At 50.8% G+C, this 18,289-nt stretch overlaps 1 protein-coding gene across 1 annotated transcript in view; it reads right to left on the bottom strand.

Annotated features, from left to right (window-relative positions):
• The window catches only part of ATP2A3 (ATPase sarcoplasmic/endoplasmic reticulum Ca2+ transporting 3), a 103,686-nt gene that overhangs the window by 40,795 nt on the left and 44,602 nt on the right, over positions 1–18,289 (bottom strand). Inside the window, exons 3-8 of the mRNA XM_035139148.3 lie at positions 17,465–17,547; positions 9,410–9,514; positions 8,301–8,439; positions 7,531–7,611; positions 6,545–6,630; positions 4,922–5,386 (exon numbers count right to left, since the gene is read on the bottom strand). Of these exons, the coding sequence (XP_034995039.3) occupies positions 4,922–5,386; positions 6,545–6,630; positions 7,531–7,611; positions 8,301–8,439; positions 9,410–9,514; positions 17,465–17,547 (959 nt within the window). The remainder of the gene's footprint in view (positions 1–4,921; positions 5,387–6,544; positions 6,631–7,530; positions 7,612–8,300; positions 8,440–9,409; positions 9,515–17,464; positions 17,548–18,289) is intronic.

The following is an 18,289-nucleotide window of genomic DNA, read 5'->3' as shown; positions in this document are numbered from 1 at the left end:
GCCATACCCCGAAAATAAGACATAGTGATAGGCGCAGTTCTGGAGGGCGCCAAGGAAGAGGCCAGGCTGGACACGTAATTAAAAAAATAAGACATCCCCTGAAAATAAGCCACTGTGTGTTTTTTTGAGGAAAAATAAATATACGGTGTCTTATTTTCGGAGAAACACGGCATGAGCACTGCCAACAGAATATGGGGCTGGCTGAGCTGCCCCAAACGGTTTTCCCCAAGAGGAGTATGTAACAGTACCGTACCAGCAAATGTATCGGTTATATGTGTGAACCTCAGAGGATATATGGCAAGACTGTGGGGCTTCCATCAGTTCGCCTTGGGCGTCATAGGAGGCACCCACACCAAATGTTTACAAGGTGGTACCTCCATGCCAGTAACGTAGTCTCTATGGTCAGTGGTTGGAGGGACCGCCGAAGGGCCCCTGTGCGCCTACATGAGCTGGGCCCCCTAAGGCCACTCCTGCCGCCACGACCACCATAATTGAGCAGTACCGGCTGGCGGAGCTGAGGAGTGCGCCGACAGCAGCTGGCACCCCCCACCTCCCCTCCTCATGGGTCCTGCTGCGCCACCATGAGGGGCCTGGGCCTCCTCCCCCTGCCCCCTTTCCGTGCTTGCAGAATTAAGGACTCTGTGTGACATAGCGAGAAGCCACGATGGCTTAAGGGTTTTCGTAACAGTCGCAGCATTTTGGGGGCACTTGGAGACCATTGACAGCCATGGCTTCCTGCAAAGGATTCTGGGAGCTAGACAGTTGTTAGGAGATACCCTACCCCCCCCCCCCAAAGGACCAAAAATGGTTTAACGGTCCATTCATATTCACAGGCGACTCGATGGATTGTAGCTCTGTGAGGTGGATTCTGGGAGCTGCAGTTTGTTAAGGACGTTGAAGATTGTTAGGAAACACCCTCCCAGAGCTACAGTTCCCACAGTTCCCTGTGAAGAGGAATTCCACTCTGGAAATTGTAGCACTGGGAGCGGAATACGGGTCTCCGAACAACTCACAGTCCCCTTTACAAACCACAGCTCCCAGGATGCTTTGGGGGAAGCCATGATGGTTTAAAGAGGTTTGGCACCCTGGTCTCGCAGGTCCTAATTGACACTCCTCGCCACTGAGGCGGCATGTCTTCACAGGACAGTGCTGATCTAGGAGTTACCCTCAGGCTATGCATCTTCCCCATCCTCCAATAGGACACAGGAACCACCCACCAAAAGCGGCCCCTTCTTGTCACGTCTGAACGATGCCTTTAGATTGACAGCTTTCTTCTGGGTGACCGAGAGGTCAGTGCTAAAAACAGGAGCACGAGTCATCAGGAACGAAGCTGTCCGTGCATGCTAATTAAATTTGGTGAGGTGGGAAGAGGCGGGTGAGTCATATCTTGGAAGTGTTGCTGACCCAAAGCCTACTCAATCCTGCAGAAATTGTACAGGGCGGGCTTTAAACAAGTTGCAGCCCTGATCAATCTGTGATTTATTTATTTTTTAAAAAGGCATTTCAGCAAATCTTGGAGGGCCACAAGAGAGTTCTGTCATTAATTAGTCTTTTAATTAACTCTGCCCAGGGCTGTATCTTCTCTGGCTGATTAAAAAGAAATTCAAATTTTTGCATCAAGGAAAAACCAAATCTTCAAAACAGGTGGCAGAGGGGAGGGGAGGGCTGTCCTAAGACATTTCGATGCTGTAGGCAAAACATCCCGATGATGACCTGTCCCTCATGCTTACTGTGGATGTGATTTCCATAGTTAAACTATGCACTCCATGAAGTACTTGAGGCACCAACAGGCAATTAGTTTCAAAGAGGCTTCCCTCACTGAAACCGAGATTGTTGTCTTGCGTGGGGCAGAGGTCCAAAGAGAGACACCCCCCCCCAACAAGCCGAATCAGAAAAGGTTTCTTCAAGATCTGTCCTCCAAATATTCTGCAGGCCCTGGAAATCACCAAATTTTGCGTTCAGTAGCATCCAATAAAATTCTGAGACCAGACCCTTCCTGGCGTTCATTTTCAAAAGCTGCCAATGGTCTAGGAGCCATTTGCTATGCAAAGCTGTAGGCCTGTAAGCGCTGTTAGCCATTGCTTTCTACAAATCAACTTTCCAAGTTTCCACTCCTTCTCTGCAGTAGAACCAAGCTAACCATTTATACAGGATTCTCCCAGTTTACACAATGGTAAGGGCAGGATGTGAGCCAAGCTGTTTAGTGACAAATAACATCTTCCCTGGAGAAGGGGGGTGTTCCACAGCAGCCAAGCAAATATTTAACTTCGTAATCAAGTGTGCAAGCCTACTAACAATTTCCATATTCCTGCTATTAAGCCTTTGCCTTTATTTAACCAGGGAACTCCTGATGGTTAAACATTAGCTAAGAATTTGAATCTTCTCCCAGAGACGTTGGGTGCCTGGAATAATAAATATTTATCCAACCGATCCAGCATGTCACTCTTGGAAATTCAGACAGCACCTGTCCTTAGAATGGACTTGAATGCGGATTCTCCCCTGCAGGTGCAAAAAAATGACGTCAAAGCCCCAGCAACTGGGGATCTAAATACCTGAAGGAATGATTCTGTTGATATCTGCTTGCCTGGGTTTTAATGTCTTCAGTGGAAGGTCTTTAGCGCTGCAAAGGTGGGTACCTATTTTTTTGGCCCAAGGACCTCAGAATATTTCAGTTCCCCATCCCTTGCTTGACCAATGAACCAAGTAAGTATTGCAGCCTTACTCTTAAAATGCTTATTTGTTTCATACAATGTATACACTGCCTGATTATTATTTTTAAAAAAACACATAAACCCTCAAAGCATTTTACAGAAGGAATAAAGCTATAAAAGTTATAAAAAAAACAGCTATTTTAAACATTCAAATATAACTAAAATCAACAATGAGCTAAAAACAGATTAAAACACATGGCAACATTCTACACGTCTGGGTAAGCTTGTCTAAACAAAAATGTTTTTAGCAGACGCGGAGACGAGAAGAGTGAAGGTGCCTTCCTGATGCCTTGCCTTGCTATCGTTAGACTCAAATTTAAACAATAACCTTAAATGCAGAGGTTTATTATTTTTCCCCTGTTATCGGCAGCCCGGCGATTATCAATAGCCTGGTACTGGAAACAATCTACAGACACCCCCATTGAAATCTGGTTAAATGAAATTTGGAATGTGGCTCTATCTGGCCGCAGAAGGGTAAATAAACGCGCTTCAAGGATAGACACTTTTTGTGAGACTTGCCTTCGTTTCTTTTCCTTTATAAATGAGACAGAAGATACCATTATTCCACCCTCAACACAAGAATCTCTGTGGCAAGGCTTCTTGAGTTGATAATACATAAATAAACATATTGCTTGTGTACTGCATACTGCATATGAAACTTAATATGAAACAACCACTGGACAAGCTATGGTAGTTATATGTTCTTGGATTTAAATGAAAAACAATAAAAATATGGGGGCGGGGAGAGAGAAGAAGCCCCTGATTGGTAGATTCCATTAGCAAGCCAGGCTCTTTCCTTTGCTAGAATCAGGGAAAAATCTGCCCCAGTGTACCCAACTCTGCAAAGCAGCTTCCTAGAAAGATGAGCTGTTCCCTCCCACCAGCGGATTAGTAAGAGATGCTTCTACCACTGTGCACGACCCCATCAGTTTTGCATAGAACGGCTTGCTGCCTCCCCCACATTCATTGGGAAAGAAAAAAAGGAATTAGCACAGGTCATTCATGCAGCTGCAGCTCTCAGGAAATACTTAAGAGACACCTCCTCTCTATCACCGCCACCACCTGTCCCAGTCCAGACATTGATTTGCTTCCTACTCCCAAAGAAACACATCCTTGCAAGCGTTACATTCACCAGCTGGAACAAAATGAGACACGTGTTTCCAGAAACGGGCTCCGACATGCATCTTTGGGTTAAATCTTCTTGGTGACAAATGCAAGGCGTTTATGTGGGAAGGGGTTTACGGAGTACCTGTTAAGATCTATGTTGAAGAGGTGCCCCATGGATAAAACCAGAGGGAGTTCCATTTAGTCTGCATCCTCCTCCTCTCAAATGGGAAACTTGCAAGCACCAGATAAACTCTCCCCTCCTGTGGCTTCCAGCAACTGGTATTCTTGTGCTCGGGTCCTGCTTGCCAGTTTCCCACATGCATCTAGTTGGCCAATGTGAGAACAGCATGCTGGACAAGACAGGCCACTGGCCTGACCCAGGGGCCTCTTCTTATGATCTTATGACTCCCCCCCCCCGTTTTTGCAAAATCGCGTCTCCTCCGCAGCCTTCCCAAACAGTAGCTAAGGAGGTCAATCACTCAAGTCAAGCAAGCTGCTCCTTTCTTGTTAGGTAAAAGGTAAAGGGACCCCTGACCATTAGGTCCAGTCGTGACCGACTCTGGGGTTGCGCGCTCATCTCGCATTATTGGCCGAGGGAGCCGGCATATAGCTTCCAGGTCATGTGGCCAGCATGACAAAGCCGCTTCTGGCAAACCAGAGCAGCACATGGAAACGCCGTTTACCTTCCCGCTGTAGTGGTTCCTATTTAGCTACTTGCATTTTGATGTGCTTTCGAACTGCTAGGTTGGCAGGAGCTAGGACCGAGCAACGGGAGCTCACCCCGTCACAGGGATTCGAACCGCCGACCTTCTGATCAGCAAGCCCTAGGCTCAGTGGTTTAGCCCACAGCGCCACCTGGGTCCTTTCTGGTTATTCGCCAGTAATTCAAGTCCTAGCTTGAGGTGGTGCAGTCCTCCTGCAGGGACTGTGCCACCTTCATTTTTTGCATTTGCCATAACGATGAAGCAGAAATCTTACCAGCAAAACAAAGTTCAACCAGGCTTAAAAAGTTTCCTGCAGCAACGCCAAGAACGCCCCGGGGGGGGGGGATTATTGCAATTTTCACAAGGAAACCAGGGGGCAGGACTGTGCCCATGACTTACCCTGAACACGGACATCTGATTGGTCGTCAAAGTGCCCGTCTTGTCAGAGCAAATGACCGACGTGCAGCCAAGGGTCTCCACGGAAGGGAGGCTCCTCACGATGGCGTTCTTCTTGGCCATCCGGCGGGTGCCCAGCGCCAGGCAGGTGGTGATGACCGCCGGAAGCCCTTCGGGAATTGCCGCCACAGCCAAGGCCACGGCAATCTTGAAGTAATATATCGCCCCACGGAACCAAGAGCCGCCGTGCACGGGGTCACTGAAGTGGCCGATGTTGATGACCCAAACGGCGATGCAGACCAGGGAGATGACTTTCGAGAGCTGCTGGCTGAATTCGTCCAACTTCTGCTGCAGGGGGGTTTTCTCAGGCTCGGTGGCGACCATCTGGTTCCTGATCTTCCCAATTTCAGTGTACACTCCCGTGGCAATGACGACGCCAACCGCTTTTCCTGCAGCGATGTTGGTACCCTGGAGATAAGAAATAGGGCTGTTTCATGTGTTGTTATTTTTGCTACTATTCCTCAGCAATTAGTGGAGGTGATCAATGTTTAAATGGGGTTTCCAAGGGTCTGGATCAGGCTCCCCCAGCCTGGTGCCTTCTAGATGTTTCCAAATGATAACTTCCACCAGCCCCAGTCAGGGTTTAGACAGGGCTTTTCCCTGTGGAAAAAAGGATTCTTTGTTCAACCACGCTGGTGTAGTTCTGTGAGGGGAACAGGGGCCACCTAACAACTCCAGCTCCCAGAATTCTTTGGTGGAAGCCATGACTGTTTGAAGTGGTATTATAGTGCTTTTAATGCAGGCATCCCCAAACTTCGGCCCTCCAGATGTTTTGGACTACAATTCCCATCTTCCCTGACCACTGTTCCTGTTAGCTAGGGATCATGGGAGCTGTAGGCCAAAACATCTGGAGGGCCGCAGTTTGGGGATGCCTGTTTTAATGTATGCTGAGGATGAGGCCTGCATCAAGCTGAGCTACACAAGCAGCCAAACCCTGTAGCGGAGCTCCTGTAGTTCTGTGGGGGGAATAGGGCCTGTTCAGACAAACTAAGCTCAAATTCGCACATGTAAAAAGCACTGTTATACCGCTTTAAACAGCCATGGCTTCCCCCAAAGAATTCTGGGAGCTGGAGTTTGTTAAGGGTGCTGAGAGGCATTAGGAGGTTGCCCTATTTCCCTCACAGAGCTACAATTTCCAGAATCCCTTGGGGAAAAGGGGGTTCATCGTTAAACCACTCTAGGGACTGCAGCTTTCTGAGGGGAACAGGGCACCTCCCGACAACTCTCAAGCACCCTTAACAGTCCCCAGGATTCTTTGGGGGAAGCCATGAACGTTTAAAGTTGCCTCATAATGCTTTAAATATCTGGCGCAACTGTGGCCTAATTCTGAGGTGGAAGAGTCACCCAAAGGTTGCTTCTTCACTGCCACCAGGCCTTCCCCCCCTTCATGAATTGCACAGTCCTCCATGACATGGCCTCCAAGAATTCAAATTAATACATCCCCCTCCCAAAGACTAGCAAGAGATAACCTTGTCCTCCATGAATTGGTCTAATCCTCTTTTAAAGCCCTCTAGGTTGATGGCCATCACAGCCTCTTGTGGCTACTTGAGGCATGAGGGTACTTACGGAAAAAAGCATGTTCTTTTTATCCTGGTTGACAGCCCTGGGGTCAGGGACTGGATCTGTGTGTTTGATGACAGAAACAGATTCACCTGCGAAGGAAAAATGATGTTGAGCATAATTGCAAGGATTTCAAACTCGTACAGAATAAGGAGAAAACAGAGACAGGGGGAGGGAGGAGGGAGGGAGAAATATGTATATCCCTTTTTGTTCCTGGGAGGAAAGGTGGGCTATATATTTAATAAATACAATAAACATCTAGCAAAAAGCAGGGTAGGCAGTGATTCCTGCATTGCAGGGGTTTGGACTATTTTATGAATCTATGACCAGCTGAGTCTCCCGTAGAATCATAGAATTATTAGAGTTGGAAGGGACCACGAGGGTCATCTAAGGCAGAAATCTTTTTGCCCAACGTGGGGCTCGAACCCACAACCCTGAGATTAAGAGACTCGTGCTCTACCAACTGAGCTAGCTAAAGGTGCAGGTAAAGAACCCCTGGACGGTTAAGTCCAGTCATAGGCGACTATGGGCTTGCGGCGGTCATCTTGCTTTAAGGTCAAGGGAGCTGGCATTTGCCCCCAGACAGCTTTCTGGGCCATGTGGCCAGCATGACTAAGCCACTTTTGGTGCAACAGAACACCACGATGGAAACCAGAGCGTACGGAAACACCGTTTACCTTCCTGCCACAGTGGTACCTATTTATCTACAGTACTTGCACTGGTGTGCTTTCAAACTGCTAGGTTGGCAGGAGCTGGGACAGCAACGGGAGCTCACCCCATCATGGGGATTCAAACTGCTGACCTTCTGATCAGCAAGCCCTAGGCTCTGTGGTTTAGACCACAGCGCCACCCGTGTCCCTCCTGAGCTATCTGGGCTGGTTCCGCTGCGCCCAAAGTAAAAAAGATAAATCAGGGGAGGCAGGGTGCCTCAGCAGGTACCAAGGAAGGTTCTCAGGCTAGCATAGGACAAACACAGACACACAGACACACACCAGTGAGAATGGACTGGTCTACTCGTAACGTCGTCGACTTGATCTCAATGATCCGGATATCGGCAGGCACCTTGTCACCAACTGTGAAAGGAAGAAGGACAACAATATGGTTCACAAGCAGAAACTGTTTGCATATGATAACTGATTAAACAGGGGTGAAAGGAGACTTCCCCTGTTCTGATTCCTTATTGTTTTGGTTAGCTGTGCCATGAATTCCAGTGCGGTGTAGTGGTTAGAGCGCCGGACTAGAACCTGGGAGAGACCAGGGTTCAAATCCCCACTCAGCTCACTTGGGTGACCCTTGAGCCAGTCGCTCACTTTCAGCCTAAACTACATCACAGGGTTGTTATGCGATAATATGGGTGGAGAACTACATATGCCACCTTGAGCTCCCCTGGGGGAATACTGTATATATGTAATGAATGAATGAATGAATGAATAAAATAAAATAAAATAAAAGCCACTTCTCCTGGATTCCAGCTTCACTAAAGCCTTCTTAGCGCATTGCCAGGATTCACCCTGCCTAGAGCTAAAACCTGGGGTCTCCTTGGAGGAAAAGCAGAGGGCGCAGAAGACCCTAGCAGCCACAGCAGCCAGCATGGCCAATGACAAGGAACGATGGGGATTGGGGTCCAGCAAGTTGCTGCAACTCTAGATATACAAAAAGAAATTGTGGATTGGCTAGGGAACGATTCTTTGCAGTTCATCACCCAAGAAATTAGGAAGCACAAGGCAAGAACAAACCCACACAAAAGCAAGGAAGATCATACCTGCCACCTCTACAATATCTCCTGGGACAATGTCGCGTGCTCGGATCCGTTGAACTCCGTTCCTATCTGCCCTGATCACCTTCCCCATTTCTGGTTCATATTCCTTCAAGGCTTCAATCGCACTCTCTGCATTCCTCTCCTGCAAAGACGGGCAGTTTTCACATTAATTGGGGAGGGGGCTGGAAATGGGCAGTCTCCCGCTCCCCCCCCCCAGTTAGCAGCTTTCCATAAGAACCTTCAAAAAAAAATTGAGATCCGTCAATGAGTTGCTTGCTCCAGGTATCTATTCTCTTTGGGTGCCTATGCCCCTCCAGGAGCAAGCCCTGTTCTGGTGGCCTTCTCTCCTTTGTTCATTTGGCTAGCCCACCCAAAGGTGCGTCTCTCAGACACCCAGTAGATCGCTGTGGCCTGCAGGGGAGCTTCTCCTGCAAAGTCCATAGATCTCAGGAGCCCCACTCTGCAGGAACTCTGAGCAGGGCCTTAAGGGTGGCTGCCCCTGTTCTTTCTGTGGAATAGCATTCCTGTCAACAGGGCCCCCACTCTGCACCTTCTGGAAACAACTGAATACATTTCGTTCCAACAGCCTTCCCCAGCTGGATAAAGGATACTTTAGCACAAGTATCCGTTTGTTGGGGTTTTAGTCTTGCTTTAAAGGCATCCGCTTTTGCTTTTTCAAGCCTTTCTTAATTATCTTATGCATAAATCACCTTGAGGCGGCAGTTTAAGTGTAATTATTAAGTGTAATAATAACAAATTAAGTGTAATAATAACACTGTGCAACAGCAGGAGTCAGAATCATAGAACTGTAGAGATGGAAGGAACCCCCGGGGATCCAATCCCCTGCAATGCAAGATTATTTTGCCCTACACGGGACTTGAACCCACAACCCTGAGCGTACGGGTCTCATGCTCAACTGGCTGAGCTACGCGCGCCACGCCGGTTGCCCTGCCCACTTTGGCCTCCAGCCACAGCTGCCACGGACAGGCGGCCTTCAGGAAGTTGCGCCCGTGAGGGAATGCGGCCCCCGGCCTGGGAAAGGTTACCCTCATTGCATGATGGGAAACAGAGGCACTCCGAGCAAGGCAGCCTCCCCCAAGGTGCCACCGTACCTGCCACACCCCCACCACCGCATTGGCAAGGAGGATCATGATAATAACTATGGGTTCCACGAAAGCCGTCACTGTTTCTTCCCCTTCCTCAAACCAGGCCAGGATCTGCAGAGGGAAGAGAGAAAAGGAAGGGCCATTTAGCTCAGTGGTTAGAGCATTTTTATTTCATTTTTTTACTGAATTTATACCCCAGGTTTTCTCTCCAAGGAGCTCAAGGGAGCGTACAGAGTTGTTGTTGTTGTTGTTGTTGTTGTTGTTGTTGTTGTTGTTGTTGTTGTTGTTGTTCTTCTTCTTCTTCTTCTTCTTCTTCTTCTTCTTCTTCTTCTTCTTCTTCTTCTTCTTCTTCTTCTTCTTCTTCTTCTTCTCCTCCTCCTCCTCCTCCTCCTCCTCCTCCTCCTCCTCCTCCTCCTCCCCCTAATTAATCCCCACAAGCACCCTGTGAGGTAGGCTAGGCCGAGAGGCAGCAATTGGCCCAGGCTCACAGCTTTTTGGCAATGCCTAAAATACTCCATGGCTTCCACTGACCATTGGGCAGGGCACTCTAAGCTTTGAAAAGCTAATCTGAATACTGGGCTAAAAAGTAGGTTATTTATTTAAGTGCTGGGTGCTTTCTGGCACACCAAATTCTGTGTATTTTCCCCCAGCTGGAGGTGCAGTAATGGCAGAACCCAAACCATACAGAAACCCTTTCCAGCCTCGTATTCAGTCCAAAGAGAGACAGTGGTCACCAAACAGAAATCTACTTAACTCTCTGTTACTAGTCAGTGTGTGTGTGTGTGTGTGTGTGTGTGTGTGTGTGTTTTAACTCCACTTTGGCTGAATTTCCCTCGGGAAATATTCCTTGAGCAGCCACAGAGCATAATTCTCCCTTTTTTCTTCGAGGGGAAAAGCCAAGTCGAAAAGCAAAGAAACAGGCGCCTGTCGTGTTAATGCTACGCTTGGAGAAAGAGCAGACCGATTTGTGCAAGCGCCATTGAATTCCCACCGTGCTGTTCAGCTCTCTGTATTTTCATTTTTATCAGATTAAGTAATTGGCTGTTAATAAGGAAACAAAGCGTGTGGGGGGGGGGAGAGAGAGAGAGCAAGGCAACCCACCAGGACTTCTAGCTCTTTCATTCAAAATATTTTAATTCTGCAAACTGGCGGTGGGGGAAGTTAAAGGAAAAACTGGATATTGTAAAAAAATTAGATTCGGTTTTCGGAGGTTGTTTAAAGCAAGCCACAACTCTGCTCGAATAGCACATGTCCCTGATGGTCTGCCCACTTTCTCGTGGTCCCTTGGAGTGCTAGTGGTGGAAGCATCAGTAAGAGGCAGTGTGGTATAGTGGTTAAAGTGTTGGACTAGGACTTGGGAGAGACCAGGGTTCAAATCCCCACTCAGACCTTCAGCCCAGTCACTGCCTCTCCTGTCTAACCTACCTCACAGGGTTGTTGTGGGGATTAAATGAGGAGGGATGGAAGGACCCAGGTACGCCAAAGGTGAGATATGAATGCAGTCAATAAACAATACTGTCCACAATGATTACATTTACACATTCAGGCAACTCTCCACTTACACAGGGGTTACGTTCCCTTGCATATACGCGAAAATAGTGGAAACACTGTCTAAAAGGCCTCTAAACCTCTGGAAACTCTTGAAAAACCCTTGAAAAAAAACAGACTGGCATGAATGGTGGCAAACGCCCCCACAATCACTCCCTCCAAACATTTCTCAAACTCAAACTCTCCACACCCCTCGAAGGTTCATGGGATTTTACTAGCAAGGACTCCTGGGATTGCTAACCATTTCTCCGCTCTTTTCACACCATTTTTTTTTTACAGTTCTCCTGTTCTTTTGGGGCCATGTTTGCCCTTTTTGTGCCCTTCTGCAGTTCAAATCTATTTATTTATATCCTGGCACTGTGCGTATATGCGGCTGCGCACAAGTTGAGTGTGCGTTGGTGGGGAGCCGCCTGTACAGCAGTTTCTCTTAAAACTGGATTATGATGCTCCCCTTCATAGCAACCTCAGCTGACCAATAGCAACAAAATGGGGGCACTGGGGGTCAAGGAGGAGGCAACCTGTCACAGTGGCCGGATGGGACTACTTCAGAGTAACGACTCTACACCGCTCTGCATTTTATCTTTTTATTGGTGCTGCGTATTTACAGTGCTAAAGGTAGAGCTATTTACAGAGACACATCTTTTCAGCTTGAATCAGTACCTCCGAATGGCGTTTGGCGCGTCTTTCGCCAGCATAACAACTTGGGGAGACCCATCCTCTTTCCCCTACGCTTTTTGCGCAATTCCGGAGTTGGGGGGATGGGTCTGCCCCCCTTTCTTCCTCCTTCCTGTCCCACCTGGGACGATGGCTCCTCTACCCTGCTAGAGCCTTGGACACCACTTCCTGTTTCCCCACTTGAGCTGGAGCTTTCCCTGCTTTCAGCCGGGCTCTGGGCTGGGCTGGAACTCAGGAGGGGAGGGACTTCGCGATAGACCCTGTCCCTCACATCCACCCCCCTCCCAAGCCCCCCTTCTCCCCTCCCGAGAGGCTGCATGGGTGTCGGCGACGACTGAAAGCCTAAAAACTCCGTGCTGTCCGAGCCGGTTGGTGTGAATACCTCCCCCCAGTCCCGTTGGCTCCCTCCTTCCTCCTGGGAAGACTGAAATCCCAAAAAGTCCGTGGCCTCGGAGCTGGTGGGGGTGAAAATCTGTTGCCAGTCCACCTCTTCCTCTGACCGGGTGGACCGCGGAGACGCCCACACCTCTTCCTCCGGGTCCTCAAACTCCGCTTCCCATCTCCATGGCGAACTGCTCTCTGCGACCTCCTCCCCTTCTCCCTCCCCCTCCCTTTCCATGTGCCAGGGTTTGGGCCTGTGTGGGAAGAGGGCGTGGAATTCTTCCACCAAGAATTCTTCCCGTATCTGAGTGGCTGGGACCCATTCATTCTGGGATGGCGGGGCATCCTCCCATGCCATGAGGTACTCCAGGCCCCCCACCCCCCTTCGTGAATCAAGGATGGCCGTTGCTTCATTGAGTGGCTCCCTGCCTCCTCTCTCCCCCCCTCCCTCGGGGGGCTGTTCGCTGCCTCGGAACCTGCTACTTTCCCTGTACGGCGACAGCAGCGATCTATGAAACACTGGGTGCACCCTCATGTCCTCTGGCAGTGCCAGCCTGAATGCCACCGGGTTTACCTGTTGCGTGACCGTAAAGGGGCCCAGCCGTCTGGGTGCCAGCTTTTTGCACCTCCCTCTGGTGGGAAGGCCCTCCGAGGACAACCAAACCTTGTCCCCCACCCTGATGACCTCCCCTTGTCGCCTGTGGCGATCTGCCCCCTTCTTGTACGCTTCCTTGGCTCTCTCTAAGTGTTCTCTGAGCTGCTGGTGCACCGTCTCCAGTTCCTCTGCCCAATCCTCTGCCTGTGGGCCCTCCTCCTCCTCCTCCCCCTCCCTCTCCGGGAAAGATCTGAGGTCGCGCCCGTAGTTGGCCTTAAAGGGCGACACCCCTGTGGAGACGTGCACCGCATTGTTGTAGGCAAATTCTGCTAGTGGCAGGCGATCCACCCAGTCCGTTTGCCTCTGGCTGACGTAGCATCTCAGGTACTGCTGCAGAATGGCGTTGACCCTCTCCGCCTGTCCATTGGTCTGCGGGTGCCGAGCTGTCGACAAGCTGACCTCCACCTGCAGGAGGTTCATGAGCCGCCTCCAGAACCTGGAAACAAATTGGCGGCCTCGATCCGAAATAACTCTCAAAGGTAATCCATGCAGTCTGAATACGTGGTCAACAAACAGTTTGGCCGTCTCTTCTGCAGAGACCGCCCTGGCACACGGTATAAAATGGCACATTTTAGACATGAGGTCCACCACCACCAACACTGCGGTCTTGCCCCTGGACGACGGCAGGTCGGTGATGAAGTCCATGGACACTACTTCCCACGGCCTGTGCGGTGTGGCTAATGGCTCCAGCAACCCTGCTGGTGGTGTTCTGACCACCTTTGCTCGCTGGCAGGCGTCACAGCCCCTTACATAGTCCCGAACATCTTCCCGCACCCCTGGCCACCAGAAGTGTCTCATGACTAGGTGAGTGGTTTTGTCCCTTCCAAAATGACCCGCCGTCGGGTTGTCGTGCATCTGCTTGAGGACCTTACCTCTGAGCTGGTTGGTGGGCAGGTACAGGGCTCCCCTGTAAAAAAGGAGCCCCCCGCGTTCTGCAAAGTCCTTTGCCTGCTCCCTCCCCCCTCGCAGCTCTCTGAAGATGCGGGTGGCAAACTCATCCGCTGCCGTAAGTGCTGTGAGTTCTGCCTCGCTCACCACTGCTGCTCCGCAGGACCATGCTGATGGGGGGAAAATGTGTCGGGGTGCCGGTGGCAACTCCTCCTCCATGTACTCCGGCTTGCGGGAGAGGGCATCCGCCCTGACGTTCTGCTCCCCCGGTATGTAGTGGATGGAGAAGTTGAAGTGCGAGAAGAACTCTGCCCACCGTATCTGCCGCTGGTTGAGCACTCTGGCTGTTCTCCAGAACTCCAGGTTTTTGTGGTCCGTGCACACCTGAATGGGGTGCTTGGCGCCCACCAGGAAATGTCTCCAGTGTTTAAACGCAGAATGGATTGCGAGAAGTTCCTTATCAAACACCGTGTAGTTGCGTTCTGGCTGTGTCAGCTTTCTAGAGAAAAAGGCACAGGGTATCCACTCTCTGTTGGCATCCAGTTGCAACAGGATCGCTCCCAAAACTCTGTCTGAAGCATCGGTCTCAACGTGTAGGGGCGCATCCTGCACCACGTGGAACAGGTTCTGGTCTGAAGCGAACACCCTCTTGAGGCTTTCGAACGCTGCTTGCGCCTCCTGTGTCCACCTGAACTTCTGCTTGCCTCTCAGGCAGTCAGTGATGGGAGCCGTTACCCGCGAGAAGTTCTTGATGAACTTCCTGTAGAAGTTGGCGAAGCCTAGTAGGCGTTGGGCATCTTTGCGCGTCCTGGGGCTGTGCCAGTCCAGGATGGCCTGCACCTTGTCCTTGTCCATCGCTAGCCCCTTGTCTGACAGTTTGTAGCCCAGGAAGTCCACCTCTTTGGTGTGAAACTTACACTTCTCCAGCTTCACATACAGGTGGTGCTCCTTCAGGCGCTGCAACACCTCCCTGACATCCTTCACATGCTGCTCTGGGTCATTGGAGTAAATAAGGATGTCATCCAGGAAGACCAGGCATTTCTTGAAGAGGAGGGACCCCAGGACGTGGTGCATGAAGGCCTGGAAGCATGCTGAGCCCCCTTGCAAACCGAAGGGCATCACCAGATATTCAAAAGAGCCCAGAGGCGTGAACATCGTGGTTTTCCACTCATCGCCTTCCCGGATCCTGATCAAGTTGTACGCCCCCCTCAGGTCGAGCTTGGTGAAGATCTTGCCCCTGCGTGCCGCTGTCAGCAGATCGTCCACTCTGGGCATTGGGAACGCCACCGGTTCTGTCATGTTCAGGCGCCTGAAATCCACCACCAGACGGCGCTGTTGTGTGTCTTTCTTGTCCACCCAGAAGACCGGGCTGCCCCCTGCTGCCTTGCTTTCTCTGATGAACCCCCTCTTGAGGTTCTTGTCTATAAACGCACGCAGATCCTCCAGCTCCTGATCTGACATGGAGTACAGCTTGGCTGGGGGTAGCGTGGCCCCCGGCACCAGGTTGATCTGGCAGTCAAACGACCTGTGCGGGGGCAGGTGGTCGGATTCCGCTTCACTGAAGACCTCCTGCAGGTCCCAGTACGGCTTGGGTATCGCCTCACCACCCTTGACGTGCATGGTGGCCACCGTGGCTATTGGAGGCCCCTCCCCTGGTTGGTGCTGCATGCAATGTTCCAGACAAAAGTCCGATCCAAACGTGATGCATCTCTGGTGCCAACTGATGGAGGGGTCATGGCGCGCCAGCCAGCTCATGCCCAAGACGATGGGGGGGTCTGAGATGGTGGTGACGTTGAATGCCAGTGTCTCTGAGTGTCGCCCCACCGTCATTCTCATGGGGGGGGGTCTGGTGGGTGATGGCCCCTCCCAGCAACTCCCTGCCGTCAATGGTGGAGACGTGCAGGGGAAAATCCAGCTGCAGAAGTTGGATCTGGTGCGCTTCTGCAAAGTTTCTCGAAAAGAAGTTGGCCGACGCCCCCGAATCAATTAACGCGAGGACCGTCAGGGGATACCCATTAGGGAGCGTTAGCGTCACTTCTAGAACCACCCCTGCTCTGGGGGGGGTGGGCTGGCGCTGTTCCTCGCTGTGCGGGTGGGTGGGTTGGGGCTGTTGTTTGCCGATTGCGCCTGGCTGCTGCCCCTTGTCTCCTGCAGCCAGGCTGTCTCGTTTCCCTGCTGTGGTGCTGCGTCAGTGGGGGAGGGCACAACCGTTCCCGCCTTTCCTTGCCATTCCCTGCGATGTGGGCAGTCTCTGACGAGATGCTGAGGGGAGTTGCAGAGAAAGCAATTCCCGCCTCTTCCCTCCTTGCGTCTTGGCGCCGCTGGGGTTTGAAAAGCCCCCCCCCCCGCGCGCGCTATCAATTTGCATGGGTTCCTGGTCTTGGCTGGCCCCTGGCATGGCGTGAGATGGCTGTTGGGGGAGTGGCTTCTCCTGCGACCGTGGGAACCAAGCCCGCTTTGCGCGCGTTGCTTGCTTGTCGTTCCACCGGGATTCCTGTCTCACCCCCACCGCCAGAGCCGCTTTGCTCAGCTGATCCATATTACTGGGCTTTGGACCTCTCGAAAGCTCATCTTTCACATCCTCATTCAACCCCAGGTAGAACGCCGCTTCCATCGGAGGCGAGTGCAGTTCCCACCCCAGTCTGTGCACCAGCATGGTGAATCTTGACCAATATTCGCGAACTGTCATTGTTCTTTGTCGTAAATTATGCAGTTCCTCTTTGGTCTGGTCCATATGGCTATCAGACGCACACATGGTTTTTAAAGCCTCTAAAAATAGTTTGACATTCTTCATGCAAGGATTTTTTGTCGCGATTAACGGTCTAAGCCACTCCCTGGCTGCCCCGGTAAGGTGTTCCACAATAAACGCTACTCTGTGCCCATCATCAAGGAACTCATCATGGTGCAGCTCAAGAGCATACACGATCTCAGTCTCAAAGCCATGATATTCCCTCGGGTCTCCATTGAACTTGCTTACTAGGGTCCCTGCTCTCCTTCCTGGCAGCACTTGGAGTTGGGCTCCCCCTCCTCCCTTGTTTTTCTCTGCATCCAACTTGTTTTGGAGGTCCACGGCTACCGCCCTTAACTGCTGCTCTTTCTCCTGAAGTGCTCTCACCTGTTCAGCAAGGTTGTGCCTGTCCTCTTTGACTTTCTCCGTTTCTTGCTTAGCCGCCTTTAATTCCCCCTGTGCCTGCAACGCCAGTTGCTGCAGGTCCTGCTGGGCTTTCTCCGCGATCTGCCGCCATTTCTCCGCTTCTGGCGCGCTCATCCCGGCAACTCCAAAGTAGCCCAAAAAAAGATTCGGAGGTAGCTGTCACAGTGGCCGGATGGGACTACTTCAGAGTAACGACTCTACACCGCTCTGCATTTTATCTTTTTATTGGTGCTGCGTATTTACAGTGCTAAAGGTAGAGCTATTTACAGAGACACATCTTTTCAGCTTGAATCAGTACCTCCGAATGGCGTTTGGCGCGTCTTTCGCCAGCATAACAACTTGGGGAGACCCATCCTCTTTCCCCTACGCTTTTTGCGCAATTCCGGAGTTGGGGGGATGGGTCTGCCCCCCTTTCTTCCTCCTTCCTGTCCCACCTGGGACGATGGCTCCTCTACCCTGCTAGAGCCTTGGACACCACTTCCTGTTTCCCCACTTGAGCTGGAGCTTTCCCTGCTTTCAGCCGGGCTCTGGGCTGGGCTGGAACTCAGGAGGGGAGGGACTTCGCGATAGCCCCTGTCCCTCACACAACCCCACAGGTTCAGGAGGATCCCAAGATTGGCACGAATACCAAAAACAAAATCTGTAGAGGGAAAAGAAGCCCTGAGGAACGAGCTGTCACAATGGCCCCAGAATGAAGTCTTGGGCTCAGAGACTCACTGACTTGACATCAGGAAGGAGGATTATTTGGCAGCACACTTACAAAGGAAACGAAGGCAGCCAAGAGGAGGATCCGAACTAGGAGGTCTTCGAACTGCTCTAATATCAGCTCCAGGAGCGATTTTCCTAGGGAGAACAATGAAAAACAACAGCCAGAATTATCTTCAGTCCTTCGACAGTGCAAAATCCTAGCCGCTGACTTTGCCCCACAAACCCACCTCTCCACCCCAATAATGTACAGTGGTGCCTCGACGTACGAATGTAATCCGTTCCGAAGGCACCTTCGTAGGTCAAAAAATTCGTAAGTCGAAAAGCGCCATGGGAAACGCGATTTCCCATAGGAATGCATTGGAAACGGAAAAATTCGTAAGTCGAAGCAACCCCATCTAAAAATTCGTAAGTCGAAAAAACCCTATCTAAAACCGCTGCGGTTTCCGTTCAGATGTCGAGAAATTTGTAAGCGTGTGGCCATTTGCCCTATTCGTAAGTCGAAAAACTCGGTTGTCGAGTCGTTCGTAAGTTGAGGTATCACTGTATGTGGGTTGTGTCCGATTTACTCCAGAGTAGACTCGTTGAAATTAATGGATGTGGCTAACTTAGGCCCACTCATTTCAATGGGTCTACTTTGAGCATGGCTAGCGTTTGGATACAACCCTTAAGGTATAATGTCATATCCACCTGACTTCTGAGCAGACAACATTGTGCTTTACGGCTATAGTGCTGTGCCAGTGTATCCACCTGGGATTGGAGAATATACCACTGAACTCGCCTGATTTAAGGCTCGTCTACATGAACAACAGATAAAGTGGCCATACTATTCTTGTGTCGTACCACCAGAGTGCTGGTGGAGGAGAACAAAGACAAAATC

The sequence above is a fragment of the Zootoca vivipara genome, chromosome 14 (genome assembly GCF_965207765.1).
Source record: "Zootoca vivipara chromosome 14, rZooViv2.hap1.1, whole genome shotgun sequence".
Lineage (NCBI taxonomy): Eukaryota > Metazoa > Chordata > Lepidosauria > Squamata > Lacertidae > Zootoca > Zootoca vivipara.
The sequence above is the reverse complement of the archived record's forward strand: the minus strand, read 5'-3'. Positions and strand labels throughout refer to the sequence as shown.